The sequence below is a fragment of the Amborella trichopoda genome, chromosome 13 (assembly GCF_054954075.1).
Source record: "Amborella trichopoda isolate Santa Cruz 75 chromosome 13, AtrichopodaSantaCruz75HAP2 v2.0, whole genome shotgun sequence".
Taxonomy (NCBI): domain Eukaryota; kingdom Viridiplantae; phylum Streptophyta; class Magnoliopsida; order Amborellales; family Amborellaceae; genus Amborella; species Amborella trichopoda.
In genome coordinates, this window is record NC_142348.1 from 14,021,185 (window position 1) to 14,039,985 (window position 18,801).

An 18,801-nucleotide genomic window follows, 5' to 3' on the forward strand; every position below is an offset into this window, starting at 1 on the left:
ATAACCATTTTTGAGGACTGATTCAAACATTGGCACAAATTTACAACAGCTGCCCAAAATTCCCCATGGTTTGGCCAATATGTGTCGTGTAAAACGAGAAGAAAGATACGTGAATGCGATATAAGTTCTAGATGTAGCACAATAAAAATTTTATTGGTTTTTATGAAATGAAATTCATAGTGATGCACAGAGATAGCAAAACAAAATAGATGCTGAGCATTTCATTATGTAGAGAAAATGACATATCTTCACGATTGAGCTCAGGATTACAGACCGCATTGTGGAATCTCAAGAAATTTGTTGGGCAAAATGTTCCCATATGCTGCCGTGACACAAAGTTCAGGTTTTATAGCCCTCAAATCAGACAAAAATTTCTCCTGCGTGACAACAAGATAGCATTCGGAAAAAACTCCTAAAGCATATGACACTTCAGGAAACGAGGAATTTGCCCTTTAGAATGCCCATCAATGAATAGCAATCCATGTAAGAATGAAACAAATCACTAGCACACTGGCAACAAAATTATTAACATGCTGAAGGAAAAAAATAAAACCAAGAGCCTACAAGAGGTTAGACAAATTTTTCAACAGATGAATACAACAAATACAAATCTAATTGTACAACAAATTTCAGACCAATGACTTGGTCCCTTTTAGCCACCAGTAAAATCTTTAAAGAGTCCCTACCCTTGGGTCTTTTCTGCATCTGACACGGTTCTAAGTTTGATATGAGTTTTCATTCTCAGAAATGCTTCTTTGGAAAACTCAAGCAGTCCCTAGAGGTGCAGGAATGTAAAGAGAAGAAGGAGCTGCTTATCGAATAATCAAAAAATTAATAAAAGAATTAGAGAACACAATGGTGGAACCAAGAGGGAAAAATATGCATTGAACACCCTTGTTTCCTAAACTATTGGCCACGTAGTAAGGGTGTACTGCAAAAGTAATGCCAAAAGCTTGATTCCCAGCTTAACATGCAAGGAAAAAAAAAGGGATAAGGCATCAATTCATAGGCATTGAACTGGCTGAATGGTAGGGGCATACTGCAAAGGTAACACCAAAGGTTTAACTCCCAGCTTACCTATACAAGGATAGAACGAGAGTTCTCAATTGATAGGCTTATCCTTCCCATTAGTGACCAAAAATGTTCCAGAGAACAATTCATAGGCATTGAACTGGCTGAGTGGTAGGGGCATACCGCAAAGGTAACACCAAAGGTTTAACTCCCAGCTTAACTATGCAAGGATAGAAGGAGAGAGATCTCAATTGATAGGCTTATCCTTCCCATTCGTGACCAAAAATGTTCCATACAATTCTCTGGCACATAGATTCTCACAGGATTGGGCTAAAAAGAGCAGTGTGTTTGGATTGCATGCATGTAAAATAAAGGTTTCCCGATATCCCCGTAAAATTCAGGAATATATCAAAATAAGCCAACAAAGATGTTCACTATTGATATATTCACATGCTGCCAAATCGGATACCAAAATGGATGCTTACTTTCCATATTTTCTGCCCTAATCACTATCTATTCTATACAAAATGAATTCCAAAAGCCATCGCTCATACAACTGTATATAACCTCTTCATTTCCTTATTACTTTCCAAGACAACCATAAATATGAGTAACCTGCTTTTAAGTTAACCTTCAAATGGATTGTTCCCCAGCGGAAAGTCAGAAATGTATTTAGCTAGTGTTGTGAATATGCTAAAACTAGTACATCAAGTCTTCATTTGGTCCAATACAACGTTTGGGGTCCTCGAAATGTTAGATCTAAACTTGAATCGTGTTTTTATATCACCTTTTACGAATGACTTGATCAGAGGTGTCACAATATTTCAATAATTCAATGTTTCAACAAAATAGTGAAAACACAATGTCACAAAAAGATATCCTTCATTTGAAATATCAATTGCCATCACAGGCTCAGTTGAAAGAACATGGAGGTAACATGTTTTTTTGATATTCAGGAGGCATGCTCCCCACAAAACTATGTAATATCCCAACATAATGCACGAAAAGAGATGTTTATGGGAGTTACGGTTATCAAATTCAAATGGATACAACGTAGAGTTGAATGCAAAGTGTTAAGCTCATGAGGGAGAGCTTTATCCGATGGTAAGCAATATAATTGACGAGCACCAAGTTTAACTTCACTCTATACGCGACACATGCATTATCTGCATTGGGAGCCAGCTACTTATGCACCACAAGAATCGCATAATAATTCTCGATAGGATCCTCTAAGACATTCAATCATCTCCAATATTTCTTTTACTTTTTTTTTTTCTTTTGACAAGTGACAGTGATTATTCTATTCATCTGATCTTGAATAAGCCTACCTCATGTAGGTTTCTTTAGGCGATATGTTTGAATCAGTACAGGTCTGCTAGAGGCTTCACAGAGGATCAAGAAAAACTCGACTATTCCATCTTTAAGCCTTCAAGGTATATGGATTTGCAATACTGATTAAAATGATCTTGAATTTCCAAATATATTCCATATTCAGGGAATATAGATTTCCAAATCACAGCAAATTTCCATGTACAAAACAAGTAAAAGAAAGAGATCAAACCACCCTTATCATCATCATCCAAGCATTATCCCAATTAGGTGAACAAAAAAATAAAGAGATCAAACCATGGTGAACAAAAATATTCAGTATTGAAGTTAGGTAAGAAACATCATATAATATGAACAATGTAGAGATGTGCCACAACTTCTCAAATAAATGTCTTAAAAGGCCATCAACAATGAGCATACCTCCCCAGCTCTTTCAGGCGTAAAAATGAGATTGTTAGGGAAGCCCAAGTCTAGAGCATGTTGTGCAACAGGGGAGGGCATTAACTTTTTCCCTCTGTGCCTTGCAGAAGGTGGCTGGGTAACAATTGCTGCAAGCTAACATGCAGATCACACCAATTGCATCAAGCTAAAATACAAACCATATCAATCCATATTTATTGCATACATAATACAAAACCTAATAAGCATTCTGATAAGCTTCATAGTAAACAAGATTTCCACTGATTAGTACAAGGAAAATTGTTTCATGCGAGCTGGACCGCATTTCTACAATATGCAGTCCAGAGGTATAAAGCATCTATCTTAAAGATGGATGCAAATAGGTGGTCCATCTAAAAACAAGTGTAACTAACAGTCCAAATATTTTCTTAATATATTATTTCTAGTTTCCAAATATATTTTTTTCATATTCATGATCTCCATGTTTAGGATCAAATTATATTTAAAATATATATTTATTGCCAAGCCCGCATTTCTACAATATGCGGGCTGGCCGCATGGAAACCATGTCCTTAGTACAAAGGATTCAGAGAAAAGGTCCAACAGATCTTACCAAACCTTAGGAAACAACAATTCACCATGTAAGTAATATGCATGAATATTATCAAGATAAGTTATTATCATGAAATCATCGACAAAACTCAAATCTTGAAATGCTCCACAAAACAGTAAAATTATCCAAATGATGATTGATGATCCAAAATGATGATTGATGACCATGTGACGTTGAGAACTGCATGTTTTCAATATTTCATGATTAAAGGTAATATTACTTATGCAGAAGTTTTCCATAACGGTACAAGACAGAAACTAATTAATGAAGCACAAGACTACAGGATACCAGATGAGTGTCACACACGATGAACAATTAGAGAAACATAAATCACTACTTCAAAAAGACCGAATCTAAAACATTGAGCATCTTATGCTGTAGACGATATTTTCTGATAAGTAACAGTGTATTGATAAGAAAATAAGATAGATCAAGTAGCACTTGACACTGCAAAGAAATGGGAAACTACATATCAAAGGGAGGGAGTTGTACTGTAGACAAGTTAAGCCTCACAATATGTTCATATTTTGTACTACTAACTACAGTCAAATTGCTTATCTTTCCCTGTTAAACCTCATTAGTCCTACATTCTCAAAAACCTCATTAGTCCTAATACCACTGGCCCAAATGGAATATCCTAGGTGCCAACGAACAATTAAGTCATACAGCAATCTACCATGATAAAACCCTAGATTATGGATCTGTCCTCTCATAGAAGCATACAAGTAATAATATGCTATGAGTGTTCGATGCATATAGCAAACCATGCTTGTTTCATCCATATAATCACAATATATTTATTTATCAACTTTTTTGAGAAAGTTTTTCAACTATGTTATTTATAGTCACAAATCCTAACAGGTTACTAGATGGTTAATCATAACACATCAAGTTCCTGACAGTTGCATCCCTATTCAAGATGACAAGTCATACATGCCCAATGTAGATTAGAAGTTATATTTTCCATCAAAAAAAATTTATAGCCTCCCATCTAGAAATGTTGACAGTAATAGCCCGTCACCAAGTTTATTAAGCTTGATGAGCACCAATACAATGCAATGTTTTTAGACTCAGCTCAGGCCTTGGACTTGGCCCGAGCCAAGTAATTCAGCCGGGTAATGTATAGGGACTAGAATTTTGAAAAATTCGAAGTACTAAAAAGTAAGATAAAAACTTTAAGTGAAATAAAAAACTCAAACAATATAAGGAGTTTAAATAAGCTGAAAAAAATTTAAAAAATATATACAGATTTAGAATAAATCGATTTACGATTGGAAACATTTCAGAAAAAATCTTTAAAAAATAAGAATTAAAATATATGGAATTTGACAATAAAAACCCATAAATCATTGCAAAACATCTCCAAATTACATATCTAATTTCCATACATTGATCCCACACACTTATATAATTTTTCATTTTTTTATTTTTGAAATACCCCAAGTAGTACCAGAATACACTTGGCCAGAAGCCAAGTCCGACCGGGCCGATTAGTTAAAAACTTATCAAATGAATTCATAAACAATTTCAAAACTTATCATACCAGAGACCATTAGTAAATATTGTTAAAAAAACATAGAAGTTCGACCATACGTATATACAAGTAATAGCCTTCATATGACATTATAAACAATCAAATACTCGACAAGAATGATAACCCATCAATTCAAGTTGGCCCGATTTGTACAGCTTAGTTTACACTGCAATATTTTGTTTATTGCTCACAAATGTCTCTTGATTAATGAATTGATTCTGTTCAAGTTCATTTTCTCACAATTGCCCCCCATTTAAGCCATTGACTCACTTCAAAAATGTTCCCTTTCCCCCATTTAAGCCATTGACTCACTTCAAAAATGTTCCCTTTTCAAATGTAATCAAGAAAATAAGCCATTGACTCACTTCAAAAATGTTCCCTTTCCCCCATTTAAGCCATTGACTGACTTCAAAAATGTTCCCTTTTCAAATGTAATCAACAAAATTGAAGCAGCAACAGCACAGTTCTATAAAATCGAGTCTGAACACTCTCCCAGGGAATCTAATCGCCATCCTTTACCAAGCTCCAGACATCAATGATCCCACAGAGGGCTTATAAGAATAAATGGCGAAAACAGTACCTCGAAAGTGGAATCGGGCGCTCGAGATGCATGGAACAGCTTATCCAAAACAGATGCAGCAACCTAAAACATTGAGCCACAAATAAAAGATTTAGAGAGTGTTAGAATGTGTGTCAGTGTAAGAAAGACGGAAAGCTTTTAAAGGACTGTTCCTAAAGGAAGAGAGAGGAAGCTAGGTTATCCAGAAACAAAGAGAAACCAAGGACTGAAATAGGTAGCGAGAGAGAGCATAGTAACCCAGGTGTAGAGAGAGAATTGAGTTGAGAGAAGAGGATATATACAGGAGGGGAGCCAAGGAAGACGAGCTGCTTCTTCCTGGCGGTCTCGAGACCAGCAGAGCCACAGTAACAGCAGAAGCGAAGGAGAGAAGAAGGCGAGTAAAACTGCATCATATGCATTGTTGATTTGTTTATTTATTGATATCAGAAACTCGTAGAGAGAAAGAAAGAGGTCAGAAATGGTCTCTATGGAGATGATAAACAACAGCGGCCATTATCCCATGTACAGAGGAGAGGCAGTTGCAGCAGTTTGTGCTTGTGCCACTGCTACTCTCGACATGCCTTATTTGCGGTTTATACTTTAGCGAAAGTGTTACATACTATCATAAGAGTATACTGTTCATTTATTCCGTTGGGATAAAAGCCGACTCTAGTAAAAAGAAAGTTTGCAATTGCATCCACCCAACTTTACATCCGATGGTGATGGGTATTATATATATATTTAATATTAAAAAATTTATTTTTTATATTCATGATCATTTTAATCAATCCAATTTTTGGATTAAAAACTAGTTTTAAGATAGATTTAAAACCTAGGGAAACCCCATCCCAGTAATAATCCTTCCGCGTTGCTGATTAGAGAGAGAAGAAAGGATTTCTGCCAATTTCTAGAAATGCTAAGAGAGCTCTGACTCTGCAGAGCGTGCTCCTTGAGAAGAGAGAAATAGAGAGTGCCCCCAATTTTACAGAGAGGGGCTGTGGAGAAGAGAAAGAATCACTTTGCCCTAGGCGAAGGAAATGGTGAAATTCTCCATGGAGGTGGCTAGCGAGCCATTCCCAAGGAAGAGGAGGCTCTCAGAAATTTCAAAAGAAACTGAAGACCAATTCATTAGCAGCAAACCTATATCTGTAACAATCGACCCTGATATCTTTGATTGTGCCATTTGCATGGACCCCTTATCTGGACACGTTTACCAGGTATCAAACCAGACATCTTTACTGTCTTGAATTTAACACTGCTATGTAATATGATCTTCTGTTACAATACAATATACTTAGTATGTGTACTTGCAAGTCAGCAATACCATTGTTTTCTAACTTGATGGCTTAGAATCCCAATTAGAAGTTCTATATGCTATTAACAATACCAATCATCCCACATATTAAAAAAAAAAAAAATTTATTAAGCACCTCAGGTTGCTCATAGATTGTTATGCCCAAAGGGGACCATAACATATTGCGATAGTATCAGTTCATCACTTCTGTACACTACACCTTTCAAAAGAATCACTTCTGTGCACTATATATTCTGTTGAGTTCTCAGTTTTTATAATGTTTTTCCACAAACTCTACTGTACTAATATTAGATTTCTTGTGCTTATCAGCAACAATAGCAACAACAACAACAACAACAAAAATAACAAGTTTCTTATGTTTTTAATATTTTAATAGCTCACATATATAGTTTTATTGTCAATTGTGTTTGAGGTACAACAAAAGGAACATATGCAATCATAGAGATCTTACCTAGAGCGCCAACTGGACAATGGTAATGAAGGTTTTAGACTGCTCAGCCGCAGAACTCGGCCACTAACCTGGCTTTGTTACTTTCGGCTAGTCCCAAACTCCTAATCAATTTGCCTGAGTCTATGCCAAGCCAGGAAAGAGCAAAATCAAAAGAATAATAAAAAATCTGGAAATTTTGCTAAAATTCAGGAAAAAAATATAGAAATGGATAGACAAGAGGAAAGCAGAAAAAAGTTTCAAAAAGAAAAAAAACATAAACTGGTTAAATATCATTTTATCAAAACGAAATATAAATTAAAATCACAAAACCTTAGAAAAATTAGAAAACTAATAATAATTCAGTAATAATTGATTTAATCAAATATTTGATCTAGTATAAATATGTTCTAATTATTTTTAATCAACTGCTGTTTCCACCTAGTTGGGGGTGGGGGGCTTAGGCAAGGCACACTGCCAAGCCTGAGTTACTCGGCTGATTGAGGGTGTCGTCTGAGTAGTCAAATATTGATGGTAACAACGAACATCAAACTGCAATGCTCAAACAAAGAAGACATGACTAATGAGTTACTCCTCCTCGCGATGCTAGAAAACCTTAATGAACATTCTGATAGAAAATTTATGCAGTGTACCATTTTTTTTTCTCTTGTCAATGACCCTAAGTAGGATGAACATCCTTCTAGGCAACCTAGGACTCCATCTCCTCTATTTCCACATTGTTCATATTCAATCCGTATTGACTTGGACCTGACCAGGTCCAGGTCCACCCCCACCCCCACCCACTTGCTCTGTCACGTTTGGGCCTGACCTGACCCACCCCATTTATAACTCTAGTTATAAAATGGGGTTTATCCTTTGTAAAATATCGCATTCATTTGGGAAAGAAGGTGATATCTAATTTACACCTACTGAACCGAGTTTCATTGGGACCAATCATAACTATTGTTCTTCTTTTTTTCTTTTGAATAGCGAAAACAGAAGCATTGGTAGTGTGTTTGTGTGTTTTGGTGCATGCATGAGCCCCACCCTCAGCTAAAGCCTATAGACCTTCTATATTCTTCTAGTTTGTGTAAAAAGCATGAACCTAGGAAAAAGAGTGCTCACATGAAAAATTAAGTTAAAATGTTGTTTGGTTCTGCCAAAAGCTAGCATCTACAAGAGCCTTGAGAAAAGCTATTTTATAAGTTTGAAACATAGGTGGTGACCTAGCAGTGAATATCCCTTGAATTTTATGATTTTTGAATTTCAAGGCTACTAAAATCTCTTAAATGGACTAGAAAGTTATTGTGCCCCCAAAAGATAGTAACAAGTCAAATTAAAAGATTCCTTCACAACAGTTCATTGGATCAGCTTTGCCAGAGGTCAACTTCCAAGATTTGAAGTTAAGGTCTCATGTTTGACTTAAAGATATTTTCCACCCTCCAAGAACTTAGAAACTTTAAGGAACTTAGTTTGAAGGTTCTAAGAATGGAAAAGTAAATGGCTTGGCCCCGCTCTTACTAAAACCCTCTGCACCGCCTTCCCCTCCTCCTCCTCCTCTAAATACTTGTAAATCCATTTCCACCCCTAAAACTGGATTTGTCTCTCCTAAAACGGTGCAATTGTGATGAATCTTGCATCAACTGAAATGGATGGGCTGTATCTGATATTGAGATGGCTTTCAAGATGCGCCATTTTTTAGGCTCCAGATCTCCCTTTTTAATTATTTATTTGCTTATATATTTTCAGGATCTTGATCCTGGAGGTACAAAGGATGGGTTTCAGACTTTTGGGTCCTCAAGCCATCTCTTTGATGGCATGCCAAAACTGGGTGATGAGAGTAAGTAAAAGGAAACCTTAGATTAAAGGGTGACAAGTTTTAAGTAAAGAGAAGGCTGAAGAGAAATTAAAAAGAAGAAAGATAAAGAGCAAACCATAGTTGCACAGTCTTTGGAAACAGTGAAAGTTCTTCCTGTTCTTCTTTAAATAGACTTTTGAGGCGACCCGGTAGAAAATGTGCTAATTGCAGAATATCATCGGCAAAAACAAAGAATGCAAACCAGAAAGTAATACTTTAAGTCACTTAAGTAAGGCCAGATACCTTTATTACCTCCTAGTTTTTTACTCCGCAGGGGAAGCTTTCTGAGTTTTGGCATCTATGAACTTAAGATGGTTTTAATCTCAAAGGTCCAAGCCTTGGAAGATTGCAAGAGAGGGTCGCTTTATAGTGAACAATTCTGTTCCTGAGCCTTTGACTAAAGAAACGAATATCATCCATGTCATGTCAAAAAGCCATATCGGTTTTGCAGTGTGGAATACATCCAATCACTAAAAATTGAATTCAACAAGTTTACTGCATAACAGTTTTGAAGTGCAAATTACATCCATGTGTTATCTAATCATGTCAAACAGACATGGGTGAAACTATGCAGTTAAGGGGTAATATGTTATACATCAAATATCAAATGTTGTTGTGCAAGTTCAACCTATGCCTCTTCAGAGTTTGCCAATCTTTTGACCAATTTTGTGCTGTGGTTTTCTTTTGTGGTCTTTGTTCATTACAAATATTGACTTGTGTTACACATTGAAAGTTTTTAAGTTTCTAATCTATCGAAATTTCAGGTCCACTTAGTCTGTGGGCATTTGTCATCAGAAGTTCTATGTGGTGAAGGCAAATGAAAGTTACTTTGCATGAACTTTACTTGCTACTGGTAATCTACATTGTGGCATCAGTTTGACATTTGGCGATTTGTTTCTTAATGTTGGACCTAATCATTGGATTAGCAATTCAAGAGGCATTTCACAAGTCATTTGTGTCCTTAATCATATGCTGTATAATTTGTGCAGTATTCTCTGAAACATCTTCCTGGCTATGAAACTTGAACTATTTGGAACTTTTCTATATTGCCTTTAAACCCCATTTGATGTTCCTTTGAGTATTAAGACTGCCCAGGCCTAAGGTGGCACAGACCACACCCATTGAGGCTAAAATGCATTGGAACACCATGAGTAATCTGGTTTGCTCCAAATGGTGATAGAATATCAAAGGTTGGGAATGAGGACATGCTTAGAATATTGAGGTGAAAGCTGCTTTGTCTATTGGAGGACTAGGGGAATTTCAAGAGTGAAGATAAGAGGTGACGTCATCGCAGTGAGGGAAGGAGACTCAAAGTATAGGGCTGAAGAATAACTTCCAATGGAATACCAGGTGCAAGAAAGTTGGTCAGAATGAAGGACCTGAGGTAGGATTTCTATTTTTGTACAAGAAAGAATATTGTTTAACCAGTTAACATTCCAAAGTTTATCTGGGGCAATAGGAAAAGGAAGGTGCATATTCTGAATGTGACAAGGATTTCATTGTGGTTCAGTATGAAACTTGGTCTCTCTTTTTTCCTCCACATAGCTAGAGGCAATATTTAGATGGAAAATCCATTTTCAGAAGATGAGATACTCAAAACTTGTCATAGTTTGGCAACTTTAATGACTCCATGTTCTGTTGGCTTCCTGGCTTCTTTTCTTTGGGAACTTTTGGGAAAGACAATGATGACTATAGTGGAAAAGACAATGATGGGTATAAACTTTGGTATACAAGAAAGGATAATAATAGAAATGGCGTAGGCATAATAGTAGACAAAGATTTAAAAGATAAAGTAGTTAATGTCAAAAGAATAGGTGATAGGTTCCTATTAATTAAACTTGTATAAGGGCAAGAGATGATTAACATAATTAGTGTTTAAGCACCATAAGTAGGGTTAGATGATAGAATTAAGAGACAATTTTGGGAGGAGATAGATGGAATAGTCCAACATACCAAATGGAGAGAGAACCTTTTTAGGAAGGGACTTAAATGGCTATGTAAGGACGAATAGTAGAGGATATAAAGGGGTACTTGGGGGATATGGGTTTAGGCAAAGAAATGAGATGGGTGAGACTATTCTAGACTTTGCTATGGCCTACGACCTAGCAATAGCAAACATTTACTTTAAAAAGCGAGATGAACATTTACTAGCTATAAAAGTGGATCGCATAAAAGCCAAATAGACTTCTTCTTAGTTAAGAAGGTAGATCGACCATCATGTAAAGGCTGCAAGGTTATCCCAGGAGAGAGTTTGACTACCCAACATAGGCTCGTGGTTATGGACATTTGCTTAAAGGCATGGAAGAGAAGGGATGAAAGTAATGAGTGTCCAAGAACTAGGTGGTGGAATTTAAAAAAATGAGAAAATAGACTTATTTAAAAATAAATTAGTTGAAGAAGAAAAATAAGAAAATTAGTTGAAAAAGGAAAATGGAACTCTGAACATAATGTCAATGTAATTTGGAATGAGATGGCTGACTGTATCAAGAAAATGGCAAATGAAGTTTTAAGAGAATCTAAAGGAAAAAGAAATTCCGATAAGGAAACTTGGTGGTGGAGTGATGAGGTCCAGAAGGTCATTAGCTAAAAACGATCATGTTATAGAACTCGGCAGTGTAATAGAAATGATCAAAACTTAGAAGAATATAAAAATGCTAAGACAACGTTGAACAAATAGTAAGTAAAGCGAAAATTAAGGCATATGCTAATCTATACAATAAACTGAGAACATGAGAAAGTGAAAAAGATGTCTTCAAATTAGCAAAATAAGAGAGAAAAGTGTAGGGATCTAAGGGTCTTGGTGAAGGATGACAAAGACAACGAAAACTTAGAGAGTTTATTTTAAAAAATTATTAAATGACGAACACAATGGGAAAATAGCGATAGAAGGAATTGTTGGTATAAATGAGGGTGGAGGTCATAGATACATTCGTAGGATTAGGATGTCAGAAGTGAAAGAAGCTTTGAAAATGATGAAGATAGGAAAGGCTTTAAGACCAGATGGTATCCCGATAGAGGTTTGAAAGTGCATGGCATTGATTGGATGATGAAGCTATTCAACAAGGTGCTGAGAACAAAGAAAATGTCAAACGAATGGAGGAAAAGTATTGTGGTACACCTATTTATAAGAACAAAGGAGACATACAAAATTGTGTAAACTATCGAGGGATCAAGCTAATGAGCCATACTATGAAGTTCTGGGAGATAGTGATTGAGCAACGACTAAGGCATGAAACGAGTGTATCTGAAAACCAATTTGGTTTTATACCAAGAAGGTCAACAATCGAGGCTATTTTCCTACATGGACAACTGATTTAGAAGTTTAGGGTGAAGGGAAAAGACCTCCACATTGACTTTATTAACCTAGAAAAAGCATATGATAGAGTACCGCAAGATTTGATTTGGAGGGTGTTGGAAAAGAAATGCGTCTCCAGACACTACATCGACTTGGTGAGAGATATGTGCGATGGAGCGCTAACTAGTGTGCAAACAACTAGTGGTGAGACGAGTGAGTTTTCAATGACAATAAGTCTACATCAAGCGTTAGCATTGAGCCAGTGCCTCTTTGTCTTAATTATGGACGGCTTAACTAGGACCTGCAGGATGAGGTACCGTGATGCATATTATTCGTAGATGACATAGTTTTGATCGATGAGACCTGAAATGGCGTCAACACAAAGTTACAACTTTGGAGGGATGCTCTAGAATCTGAAGGTTTTAAAATTAGTCGGACTAAGACAGAGTGTATGGAATGTAAGTTTAGTAGTAATAGGAGTAGAGAAGAGAAAATAGTTAAGATTGATGGTTAGGAAATACAAAATAGACCGCACTTTCGATACCTGGGGTCGATAATCCAGGAAATGGGAGAGGTTGAGGAAGATGTCGCATATAGAATTAGAGCCAGGTGGGCAAAGTGGAGATGTGCAACTGGAATTTTATGAGATCGCAGCAGGCCACTGAAGTTGAAGGGTAAGTTCTATAAGACGGTTGTGAGACCAGCTTTGCTTTATGAGGCAGAATGTTGGGCGGACAAAAAATAATATACCCATAAAATACGTGTAGCGAAGATGAGGATGTTGAGATGGATGAGTGGCAAGACAAGAAGCAATAGAATCCAAAATGAATCCATTCATAAAAGTTTAGATGTGGCACCAATAGGCAATAAGATGAGAGATATTATACTTAGATGGGCTAGCAATGTGTGGCGTCGACCCAATACAGGGCTTATTAGGAGGTGCAAGTTAGTTCAAGTGGAAGGATTGAAAAGGGTAAGGGGTAGACCCAAAAGGACGTGGTTGGAAATAGTCCGAAAAGATATAGGAACTTATGGCCTCACTGAGGGTATGGCCTTAAATAGAGCAGAATGACGTACCAAGATTTGTGTAACCAACCCCAATTAATTGGAGAAAGGTTATGATGATGATGAATGATGACTGTAGTGGATGCTTTCCATGATCTCTACTTTTAAGTAGGAGATCATGGTGGACATCACTGCAAATTTTTTATCTGTATAATAAATGGGAGTGGGTGAAGGACCTCAAGTCTTTTGCAAGCATCTTATTCATTTCGCTATTGGGCTCTACAAAGTGATCTCCATGGTTCTATTTAGATTTGCTTGATCTGCACATTTTTTTTAATTTTAAATTTCATAATTAGTGGTTAAAATAGACTTTCCAGCCATCCTAGGAATTTCCAGCACCAAAATTACATCTTTCGATAAAATTTTGAGGTGTATATTGTTTTTGGTTCTAAAAAGATTCCTCTGACCATGATATGGAAAATGGATTGTTCTATACTGGGTGCGATAAAGAATAAATCTACATCATGGAGTGCAAATTGTTTTTGATGATTGATGGTTGGTGATAAGTTTGCTTATTCATAGTACAGATATGCAATTTTTTTCTGCCTATCAATTATAGATGTGTGAGCTACGTGTATATTGTATGTATGTAAGGTGTATATACATGTGTATATGTATGTATGTATGAGTGAATGCTCGCATGTGTCCTTGTATGCATGTTTACACGCTCATATGTATGAGTAACATTCCAAAGGTCTCAAACTTGTGATTTGACCTGAATCTTTGGTAACTTAGTGTGAGAATGGGCACATTGCATGCTCCCCATGTCGTCATAAGCTTCAGAACTCATGCCACTCCTGTTTCAAACCAATCAACAACAGATGCCTGGCCATTGAGAAGGTCATAGACTCCATGAAAATCCTTTGCAAGTATGCATGCTATGGTTGCACTGAGATGATCAGCTTCTCTCATAGAAATGTCCATGAAGAGAATTGCCCCCATTTGCCATACAGTTGCCCAGTTGCAAATTGTGTCTTTCGTGGGTCGAGCTTGCACCTCTCCTTCCATTTTAACGGTGAGCATAAGGCTTCTGCGAGGTTCTTTAGATATGGTGAGTGGTTCACTCTGCTATTGGATAAAGAAGAGCCTATCTACGTTCTTAATGGGGAGAATGGTCTCTTGTTTATCTTGGATAATAGGGTCGAGTGTGTGGGGAATGTGTTTTCGGTCATGGGTTTTGGGCCGAGCTCTTTGGAGGAGGAGTATGGGTATGGTTTGACTGTTAGAAGCGGTCGTAGGTGTTTGAAGTTGGAGTCTTTTCCGAGAAGTGAAAGGCAGAGGGACAACGGTCTAATGGATTTCCTTGTGATTCCTTTGGAGGCATATTGTAATAAGGGGCAGCTCAAGTTGGAGGTCTGTATATGGAGTTTGAGTAATGGGAAAGATAGTGGGGTTTAGGCTTGAGAGTTTGGAGTACGATTGGCAACAGAAAAGAAAAGTCTCTCTCTCTCTCTCTCTCTCCACCACATTCTCATGCGTGTGCACAGATTTGGGCTTGGTGACCTGATTTATATGAGGGCAAACTTTGAGCCGTCTCTCGTATGTACAGACATGGGTTGGTAAGCTGGTCTGTGTGAGAAAAAACTTCGAAAACTCCCTCAATCAATCACCAACCATCATACGTGCAGATGCTCATGGTATTGGCAAACTGCTTTGTAAAGACGAGTTTTGGAAAAACTCTCTCTCTATCTCTCTCTCTCATGCAGACCACTCTCTGCAAGTTTGTCCCTCACGTTAACCAGTTTCTTGATGTATAACCGTCCCTCACGTTAACCGTTCAATAATGTAATTGCATAATTTGTATCTGTACATTAGTCTTGTGATGTGATCTACAAACCTATTCACTTGTAAATATACATGTAAATGTATCACAGGTTTTGTGCGTTATAGTTTTTATTTATATACTGTATATTCTCGATTGTTACAATGTGGATTCCATTTTTCATTATTTTTCTATAGAAAAGTATACAATAAAACCATTTTTATTTATTACATGGAGATGAATAGTTATCAGACTTCACATCATATGGTTCAAGGAAATTGTGATCAGGTCGCATAGTATTTTTCACGTTGTACCTTTCCATTATAAAAAGGATTGTATACTATGGGGCCATTTATCTTTATTACAAAGATGTCACAATTGCTACCATTCATTGATGTCAGCTGATGGCTAGGAGTGTCATATGGTTCAAGAATTTATTTTTTTGAATTTTGAGTCTAACCAATGACACATTCACAACCATATGATTGAAATTTGATATAAAACTGCTTTGTATTAAAGTAAATGGTCCCATTGTATAATTTTCCTCTAATATTTGGATATTGTCAAAATCTACCGTTTGGATTGTTTAATGACTAGGATACTTAAAATCAAAAAAATCAAAATCATGAAAATAACACTTACTTTTTCAAGATTTTATTTCTATACCAAAACCTGTTTTTTTACATTTCTAAGGCCCATGGATTTCACTCATTGGCTCCCTCGACCCGAAACATATAGAGCATTTGGCAGGTATAAAAATTTTAGAGAAAGAAAGTACCTAAATTTTTTAAAGAGAAACTATCTCAAAATTTTTAGTGAGAAAAACTATCTCAAATTTTAACTTTTAGATAGAAAAAGTATGTTAAAATTTTAGAGAGATAAAATATGTTAAAATTTTAAAGAGAGAGTACCAATTTTTTTAGAGAGATGAATTATCGCAAAATTTTAAAGAGAGAAACTGTTTCAAATTTTAACTTTTAGAGATAAAATATATTAAAATTTTAGAGAGAAAAAGTACTAAAAATTTTTAGAGAGAGAAAGTAGATGCAAATTTTTAGAGAGAAGCTATCTCAATTTTTTAGAGAAATTGTTTTAAAATTTTTAGAGAGAGAAACAATCTCATAGTTTAATTTTTAGAGAGAGAAATTATATCAAATTTTAGAGAGAGTACTTAAAAAGTTTTAGAAACATAAACTATTTCAAAAAAAATTAGAGGGAGAAATTCTATCAAATATTAAGTTTTGGAGAGATAAAGTATTCTTAAAACTATAGAGAGAAAGTATTCTTAATCTTTTAGAGAAACTATTATAAATTTTAGAAAGAGAAATGGCCAAAAAAAACTATCTCCAATTTTGAGTTTTATAGATAAACTATCTCGAATTTTGAATTTTAGAAAGAGAAAATATATTAAAATTTTAGAAATAGAAATTATATCAAATTTTAGAGAGAGAAACTACTAAAAAAATTTAGAGAGCGAAATTATCTCAAAATTTTTGGAGAGATAAACTATCGCAAATTTTATGTTTTAGAGAGACAAAGTATATTAAAATTTTCAGGCAATAAATTATATCAAATTTTAAATAGATAAAGTACATAAAATTTTTAGAGAGAGCTATCTCAAAAAAATTAGAGAGAGAAACTATCTCAAAATTTAAGTTTTAGAGAGATAAAGTATCTCAAATTTTAAACTTTAGATATATAAAGTATATCAAAGTTTACATAGACTATATCAAATTTTAAAGATAAATTATTTCAAAATTTTAGAGAGAGAAAACATCTTAAAATTTAAGAGAGATAAAACATCTCAAAATTTTAGAAAGAGAAAGTACATAAAAAATTTTAGAAAAATAAACTATCAAAAAAATTTTAGAAAGAAATTATTTCAAATTTTAGCTTTTAGAAAGAAAAAATATCTTAAAATTTGAGCAAAAAACTATATCATATTTTAGAGAGAGAAACTACTTAAAAATGCTTTAAGAGAGAAACTATCTCAAAATTATTGAAGAGGAGAACTATCTAAAGTTTTAAGTTTTAGAAAAAGAGCATCTTGAAATTTTAGAAAGATAAACTATATTAAATTTTAGAGAGAGTAAAGTACCTAAAAATTTTAGAGAGAGAAATTATCTCAAAATTTTTAGATAGACAATTTCAAATTTTAAAATTTGGATAGAATTTATATTAAATTTTAGAGAGACAAACCATATCAAATTTTAGAGAGAGAAACTATCTCAAAAATTTTATGGATACATTATCCTAAATTTTGAGTTTTAGAGAGAGAGTATATAAAAATTTTAGAGAGAAAAATTGTATCAAGTTTTGTTACCAAAAAAAAAATGGGCATAAAAGAGAAGGAATCCATAAATTTTGTGTAGTTTATCCAGATTTGAGGAATCCATGACAAAAATCCTTGATATTGAAAATCTATAGATTTTTTTGAATTTCAAATATCTAAGATTCCTAATTCCCCCTTATATAAACGGGCTCTTAAAAAATAATGAGTTTCCGAGCATTAGTCAACTTGCCTTATTTTTATTATAGTCTCCTTCAAAAATACATCTCATAGTAAGGAAAATAAGTGTAAAAATCACTTTTTAAAAAATTATTCATTTGTCAAAGCAAAGTGAAAAACGTCATAGAAAACCTCCCAATTTGTGCGCATCTTCTTTCTCAATATTACAGCCCCAGAATAATTTTCTTTTCAACTACCCCTAAGTTTATTCTTTTAAAACAAAATACCCCACATAAAACTTTCCATAACGTGACACCTAACAGTAGTTGAAAGAGAGTGAAAAACATGGCAATAGGGTATTTTGGTTTAAAAAAATGTCGGACTGCTGTACTTGGGTTGTGAAAATAATTTTGGGATTAATAGTACTTTTATCCAAACTCAAAAGTATTGTCGAGGATGCCTAGAGAATACAAAATTGGGGTATTCTTGAAAAAAATTTAAAAAAATTGAAAAGTATAAAATGAGACTACCTACCTTTAGTACAATGTGATTACATTAATCTTGACCATTAGATATTAGATGTGAAATTTAGTGGCTGCAATTATTTCATTGATTAAGCTCAACCTTCAAAATAAATTTTTTTGAACTTTATAGTACATCCAAACTATCAAATTTCACATCGAGTGGTTCCAAGTAATTTTGACCATCTACACAACCCCAAAAATTAATTCCTGTATTTTGCTTTTGTTAGTGTGGATCGCGAGGAGGCCGCAGTACGCTCCTTAAATCCCAAACAAAATGGTGGCCACCTCTGACCAATTCTCATACCGAAGGATTTTATAAAACTTGAAAGACTTCAAAACATATTCACCTCTTGATTGGATTGGACATTCAGTGGTCAATCTGGGAAGAGAGTCTGCTTTTGAGGTAATAGAAATTATGTAATATGAATTATTTTTACTTAAGAATGCAAAAAAAAAAATAGAAAATTAATTAACCGATAATACTTATATTGATAAATGGAAAAAACAAAGACATTATTCCTTTTCTGTTTTTCTTTTAATACTTATTTATAAGTAATAATATATTTATTAATATAATCAAGATATTTAAATTTATGTTAATAAATTGTAAATACAAAGAAGAAAAGGACGAGCAAAATAATAATTAACCACAATTGCAAAT

The 18,801-nt window shown here is 34.8% G+C and overlaps 2 protein-coding genes across 13 annotated transcripts in view; one reads left to right on the forward strand and one right to left on the reverse strand.

The window, feature by feature from the left end:
• The window catches only part of PDE194 (formyltransferase), a 49,828-nt gene extending 43,762 nt beyond the window's left edge, over window positions 1–6,066 (reverse strand). For 5 of the 12 annotated variants that reach the window (XR_016047020.1, XR_016047019.1, XR_016047021.1 and 2 more), the window contains exons 1-4: window positions 5,748–6,066; window positions 5,467–5,529; window positions 2,761–2,895; window positions 275–377 (exon numbers count right to left, since the gene is read on the reverse strand). Coding sequence is in view for 7 of the 12 variants with exons in the window: in XM_020667813.2 (XP_020523472.1) it covers window positions 275–377; window positions 2,761–2,895; window positions 5,467–5,529; window positions 5,748–5,864 (418 nt within the window). In the remaining 5 variants the exon portion in view is untranslated. The remainder of the gene's footprint in view (window positions 1–274; window positions 378–2,760; window positions 2,896–5,466; window positions 5,530–5,747) is intronic. The other 7 variants (XR_016047023.1, XR_016047022.1, XM_088855075.1 and 4 more) reach the window with 2 other exon arrangements.
• A 188-nt stretch (window positions 6,067–6,254) lies between these two features.
• LOC18435159 (E3 ubiquitin-protein ligase SINA-like 10) lies at window positions 6,255–15,305 on the forward strand. The gene is made up of 2 exons (XM_011625416.3): window positions 6,255–6,662; window positions 14,141–15,305. The coding sequence occupies exons 1-2, from the start codon at window positions 6,483–6,485 to the stop codon at window positions 14,801–14,803; spliced, it is 843 nt and encodes a 280-aa protein (XP_011623718.1). The 5' UTR covers window positions 6,255–6,482; the 3' UTR covers window positions 14,804–15,305.
• The last annotated feature ends 3,496 nt before the right edge of the window (window positions 15,306–18,801 follow it).

What these genes read in the sequence shown, in the direction of transcription:
- LOC18435159 (XM_011625416.3), top strand. Translation starts at nt 6,483, where the DNA reads ATGGTGAAATTCTCCATGGAGGTGGCTAGCGAGCCATTCCCAAGGAAG. An exon ending in TATCTGGACACGTTTACCAG is followed by an intron (nt 6,663 to 14,140) that starts GTATCAAACCAG and finishes TTGGTAACTTAG; the next exon opens with TGTGAGAATGGGCACATTGC.